The sequence below is a fragment of the Neophocaena asiaeorientalis genome, unplaced genomic scaffold (assembly GCF_003031525.2).
Source record: "Neophocaena asiaeorientalis asiaeorientalis breed wild unplaced genomic scaffold, Neophocaena_asiaeorientalis_V1.1 scaffold49, whole genome shotgun sequence".
NCBI lineage: Eukaryota > Metazoa > Chordata > Mammalia > Artiodactyla > Phocoenidae > Neophocaena > Neophocaena asiaeorientalis.
In genome coordinates this window covers 4,885,877-4,892,047 of record NW_020172456.1, presented here as the reverse complement: position 1 = coordinate 4,892,047, position 6,171 = coordinate 4,885,877, and the positions used below count along the sequence as shown (strand labels likewise).

The 6,171-nt window shown below is 57.6% G+C and overlaps 1 protein-coding gene across 2 annotated transcripts in view; it reads right to left on the bottom strand.

Annotated features, from left to right (window-relative positions):
- Positions 1–1,427: 1,427 nt before the first annotated feature.
- RPS6KL1 (ribosomal protein S6 kinase like 1) overlaps positions 1,428–6,171 on the bottom strand; it is a 16,318-nt gene continuing 11,574 nt past the window's right edge. For both annotated transcript variants that reach the window (XM_024737900.1, XM_024737901.1), the window contains 5 exons: positions 5,499–6,086; positions 4,960–5,049; positions 4,711–4,793; positions 3,249–3,344; positions 1,428–2,980 (listed from right to left, as the gene is read on the bottom strand). In XM_024737900.1, coding sequence (XP_024593668.1) covers positions 2,870–2,980; positions 3,249–3,344; positions 4,711–4,793; positions 4,960–5,049; positions 5,499–6,086 — 968 coding nt within the window. In that variant the 3' untranslated portion in view covers positions 1,428–2,869. The remainder of the gene's footprint in view (positions 2,981–3,248; positions 3,345–4,710; positions 4,794–4,959; positions 5,050–5,498; positions 6,087–6,171) is intronic.

Here is a 6,171-nt window from a genome sequence, read left to right as displayed (position 1 = left end):
TTGGGGTAGGGGGAAGGGGTGGGAGCCAGTACTGAGTGCCTGCAGCATCTCCTATGTCTTCACTATTCAGAACTTGTAACTAAAATATTTAAAGAAACTGATTTTAAATGCAAATTAAAGGGCAAATGTTCGCAAACAGGGTTCCTGCTTCTGTACTTCTTTTGGTTACTGAGGTTGTGCAAGTCTCCAGCATTGTAACTGTCATTAGCACTGAAAGCCACGTAATGTCCCTCTCATCCAGAAAAGTGCCCTGGCTTCCTTCCAGGACACTACCTTCCTCGAACCTGGTGAGCCCGGCAAGCCACACTGTTGAAGAGAAACTGGTTCTCCCCTGCGTGAAGCCCCTTCAAACACCAACAGACATTTAGATTTTGGTGGCGGTGCCTTGCGTTATTTCTGGGATGGATGGGGGAGTGGTGGAGCAACATAGTTTCGCATTTTGCACTTGATTGCCACGTGGGTACCCAGATGCTCAAGGTTGATTTGAACAAATGAGGGTAGATCACCTCCTAGGAGCAAGTGGTGTGTGACGGCGAGTGGACGGGGTTGAGAGATAATCTGCGCTGACTACGTTTGATAGGCTTGATGGTGTCCAGGCTTAAACTCAGCCTGGCTTTTCCACACGCAGTCCGTGCGTGCTGATCTCGCTTGCGGTGATACCATCTTCGTGTGAAGGTCTGTCATGGGAACAGAGTGGCTCCTACAGGGTAGAACTAGAGCTAGTAGAAAAAGCTTGGGTTCAGTGAAAGGAAGAATTTTAGGTCAGGTTTGGGGCATGGAGCTAGAAGCTTTAATTTCTTTAGTAAACCTACAAAGGAGGTACATTTAGCCCCATTTTTATCAAATGGAAATAGACTGTACGCCCCTTAAGGGCTGGGACCACAGTATTCTAAACTCAGGGCCTAGCAAAGTGCCGGATGTGCAGTGTTCATTGCACGAATGAGGCCCAGAAGTTCCAGAAGCAACTTGCACTTTGTACAGTAGTTGGAGGTGCTCTGACCTGACTGAGGGAGTGTAGCGGAAGGAACACAGATTTGGGAGCAGGCTTCACCAGGCTCTGGCCAGGTCCTGTCATTTCCCTCTTTGAATTCCAGTTTTCTCAGGAGCCACCATCTGTTGAAGAGGTCACCGTGAGGGTTAGGTCCACTCCCCTGCACCACCCCCAGGCACCATGACCCTCTTCAAAGATGTCTTTTCCTGTTTTACTTCCCACGGAGCCCAGTGCTGCCACTTTCTGGGGGGCTCACAACTGCTCTGCTGGGTACAGGCTGGCGTGCTGTTCACTACCAGCCCCGCTTCCTCCTTCCTAGCAGGATCCAAGCACACTCTTGGTTATCATGGAGCTTGCTCTGGAGGAACCCTCCCATCTCCCCATCCCTCTCATTGTGTTAATGAGGCAAGGACGCCAGAGGCAACAGCAGGCTTTATTGGAGTCAGGGTGGAGGGACGTGGGCAAGCCCCAGGGAGAGCCAGGACCTTCCAAAGGCTGCACCTCGCACGTCCCCCAGACGCGTCCAGAGGGCCTGAGGAGCTTCGCGCCATGCCCACAACAGGTCCCCAGCCCCAGATTTAGAGGAGGGCCTTCACAGCCAGACTGGAGGGTGGTGTCAGAGGCGCCACCTGGTGGTGCCGGAGACGCAGGCGGGAAGGAGTTGGTGGAGATCTGTGGAAGTTTGTCTTAGATGCCACACCCCAGTGACAGGGTGAGTCCTGAGAGGAAGAAGGCCCCCAAATCTGGGGAGGGAATTGTCTTTGGGGATGACTACTTACCCCAGTTCTTCCGAGACCAGAAACATTTTGCTTCCGGCTAAATGCTTGGGCAACCATTCCATGTGTTTTGTGGTTTCATTTCAAAAGGATATGAAGTCACAGTGGGCAGTGGATTGAGTGGACCCTCAAGACTAAAATGCAAAATGGTAAACAGGACGAACGTCCGAGAAGGGAGTCCTAGTGGGTACAACTTTTCTTCAAGTGGCTTCAGCCTGGAGACTGAATGGTGGTCTCCCCTCAGACCCATGGGGCAGGTTTTCCTTTCTCTCCACATGGGTGGGCTAGCCGGGGAAGGGAGCTCTTTGTTTCCAAAATTTCTCTAAGTGGCAGAGCTGTGCCTTCCTCTCTCCCCCCATTCCTCTTTATCCTTATTTTCCTCCCCTCCTTTCCTTTTGCTCTCCAAAGTCTGTAATCACAAGATAAGGGGCATGGTCAGGAGGGGGGGATGGGTTGTCCTGTCCCATTCCCTCACCCCACCCCATGCCCACTACAGACTTCTTCCCTGCTTCCTCAGCCTCCCGACCCCCTGCAAAAGTAGCCTCTGGTGGAAGAGGCCCACTAGTTGCATGGTTAAGATGACCAGCCAGGGCAGCCCTGGTTTGGGACCACTAAGCCAGTGGACTAGTATCCTGAGATGAGTCTCCAGAGACATCCCGAGTGGGGCACATGGCAGATAATGAGTCACAAAATTTCACGGCTCAGCAGGTGGTCAGTAGCTCAGAGCTAATGCAAAGGAAGGCACCTTTTAACATGGTAGGTCCAAGTTCAAGTCCAGGGTGTGCACTCAGCAGGTGACTGTTGACTGATGGGTGGAGGGGTTCAAGCTGCCTAACAGGCTGAGATCTCTCTTTCCCTCCCGCTCAGCACCGTCTAGGAAGGGTTTCTCCAGGACGTGGCTGGGGGACTCCGTAGGCCCTTCCTGGTCAGTGAAGAGACTTCTGAGGCCCAAGGGAGGGGCCCGACCAGGAAAGGCAAGCTGCCTTTCATTCTTTGCCCGAGGGCCGCTGATTAGAAGGGCCAGCTCTGGGTGGCAGGCAAAGAGAAGAGAGGAGATCCAGACCAGTCCGGCTGCTTCCACCGCCTACTCCACCCCCTCCGGTTACCCCACCAGTTTGCTCCACTGGACGCTGCTGAAAAAGGGGTGGGACTTGAGTTTGTTGACACCGCCTCCTCCAGCGCCCAGGCGCTCGGCGGGCTCAAACTGCAGCAGCTGTGGAGAAAGGCCCAGTCAGCCCTGGGCAGGCCTTCCCAACCCCGTTGCTCCCTGCCAGCCCGGCCCACAGAACCCCCAGTGTTACCCTGGGGGACATTGGTGTTTGGCCACCAACATAATAGAAATTTGTTGTCCCCATTAACCTCCTGCACCCACATCAGACACCTAATACGCTGGGCGGCTTGTTCACACACAGGGCTCTGTCCTCCCTTCTGTCCACCCTCAGTACAAAGAAGCTGCCTGCTCCGGGCCGGCCACACCTCACCTCAGTCAGCAGGGAGGCTGCGGGGCGACTGAGCCACTCGGGCAGCTGGAGCTGGGTGTGGGGTTGGATTCCTGAGGGGTGGCTCTGGGACAGCGCCTGGGAAGACACGGGGGCGACCCCAGGAGAGTCTGTACACTCCAATGGCGGCCAGGTTTTATCTTGTTCCCTGTGTCACATCTCATGGGGATGTTGCTTTGGATCTACTGCATGTCAGGCTGCGGAAGATGCCTGAGACCCATTATCCGTAATTTCCACAACAACCTTCAGAGTAAGTAGTATTACCCCCATTTTAAAGACAAGCAGCAGCCTCAGAGAGGTCAAGGGATTTGTGCTGAGTTCAGGGTTTGAACCCAGGTCCCTCTGGCTCCAAGCTTGCTAGAAACATCGGTCTTGGGTTGCAGTCAGGGCAGGCACTCTATCAGGAATAGCACTGAAACTTGTCTCCTTACAGAAAAAAAATTTCCATGGGCGACTCATTTGACATGGCGTCCTACTGTCAGGGCCAAGGCAGGGCTGTGGCGAGGGAAGAAGGTAGGACCTCTCTGTGCTCCAGAAGGGTGCAGCTGCGGGGAGCAGAGAGGTCTGTCTGGAGGTCAGGAAGAGAGGCAAGAAGCGACCAGGAGGAAGGCCAGAAGACCTGATCTGGAGACGTGGTGGGAGGCCAAGAGGAGAGAGCCACTGTGTGGGGCTGTGTGCAGCCAGGGCTCTCAAAGGCCCTGGCTACAGGACCAAACCAGGAGGGAGCCAGGAGGGACCAGTCAGATCTGGACTTCCGGTCACACTGCATCCACTTGGGGCATTCCCTGCTCAAATGCAGTTTGGCCTCTCCCTGCTGCCCGACCTAACCAGCCCCAGGTGTGGTGTTGAACTCACGAGCGAGGATGGAGGGCGGAGGCCATCATCCTGAGCAAGGGTACTTGCCAGGGGAACTTTAAGCTCTGGGTTGACCCAGGCCGGACAGGGCAGCTGCCAGCCTGGGATGAAGGAGGCCCTCTCTCTGGTCGTCCAGCCAAAGTCTGGGGGTTATAGCTCTGAAGGGTGTGGATGCCGGGAGTGAGCAGTGGGGAGAGGAGGCTTGGGGGATGATCCGCTGGCCTCCTGAGTAAAAGGGCTGTGTCAAACTCTACCCTCCCTCCAGATCCAGGCCCGGACGCTCTCTTCCAGAAACCCTCGCTGATCATCCCGACTCAGCCCTCACTGAGCTGACAGTCTCCCTAGCTATAGCCACTCATCTGGCAGTGGTGCGAAGTGTAGCCATGGCCTGGGTGGGAGTGGCTTCCATGGTCTCTCATGGCCTTGGCGGTGGAGGCGGGAGCTGTGCTGGCAGAACACTGGGCCCGACGGCCAGGTCTCCGGGACCCAGGCAGGCTCTGCCCCAACAACGACTGGCTGGACTAACCCCAGCCCCTCCTACATTCAGTGACACCCACGAGGCCCTACACCCTGCCCACACACCGCTCACCGTTCCCGTCAGCAGTTCATACAGCAGAGACCCAAAGCTCCACCAGTCACAGGCTTCGGTCAGCTCAGAAATCCCACCCACCTCTGTGGGAACAAGAACATACGTGTCTCAGTCTCGCCCGCCCAAGGAGGCGTGTCTCCCCTCCACTCACCCTACCCAGGTGCCCCAGGTCCCTCCATCATCCTCAGTCCCCTGGCTCAACCCACATAAAGACACCCAAGGGCTACCCCCTACCCCTTCCCTTCTTGCCTGGGGCGCTGTAGAGTTTGTCCAAAGCCTCTCTGCAGCACTGGGGCTCCACCTCTGACCACTGGCCGAAATACGTGAGCCGGATGTGGCCTTGTCATGCAGTGCATGCAGGGAGGAATAAAAGGGGACAAAAATTGCTATTAGTCATCTTGGAGCTGCAGGCGTGACGCAGGGGACTCCAGCGCTTCTCCCAACAGCCACAAGGCAGGGGCCAGCGACTGCACTGGGCAGAAGCTCCCTAAGGGCCCGCCCCCACACACACAACGCCGAGGCCCCGAAACAACCTGGTCTTCACAGGAGCCTTGCCCTGAGCTCATCGAGGGAAAGGGTTTCCCAAGCTCAACCCTGACCAACCAGGCTCAGCAGAGTCCTTCCTGAAAAGGCCGGGGAGGGGAGGCAAGGGAAGAAGCAGATAACCTCTGCATCCGCTTGACTTTGGGGAAATTTCCTTCTCTGTCTTGAGGCTTCGGGGGCCTCCCGCCGGAGGGGTGGGGTAGGGTGAGGGCCCACTCTTCTCCCCGTGGGCCCAGGGCTCCTACCTGCCTGGTCCAGGAGCAGGTTCCGGGGATTGAGGTCCCGGCACAGCACCCCCTGCTCGTGCAGCGCCTCCAGGGCCACCAGCATCTCGGCTGCCCACTGCCTCACCTGCTCCTCCCTCACACTCCAGGCGGCTCCACCGGTGGAGGGGCGGCTCCGACCTCTGCCTCGGCCACAGCCCCCCAGCACCCGGCCGGCCCCTGCACGAACCCAAGGGAGCCCGCAAGGGGGCCCCGGATCAGAGCTCTGGCCGGGCCCCCGCCTGGCTTGGTGGTGCAGGTGGCCACCTGGGGCCTTTGGAAGGTCCCAGGAGCAGGAAGGGCCGGTCCCGGCTGAGGGTTCACCTTCAGCCTCTCTCTGGGGTCTGATGGCTGCGGCCCCCCTGGCCGGGGTAAGGCTCTGAGAAGTCCGGGGAGGCTCCAGGGGGATTCCGTCCTGCAGGCAGGTGTGGCCAGGTGGGAAGTGAGCTGGGGTCTGGAGGCTGAGTCGGGAGTTGAGCTGAGCCTTCATCCTCTCCAGGCTGGAGCCAGACCTAGTCCCAGACTGTTGGAGGCACGGCTGGGAGAGCAGGTGGGACCACAGAGTGCCTCCTGGGCCGTGCAGAGGGTGCAGCAAGCATGGGGACAGGAGTAAAAGAGCGTGGGGCCCAGGTCCCTCTCCCACTCCCGCCCACCG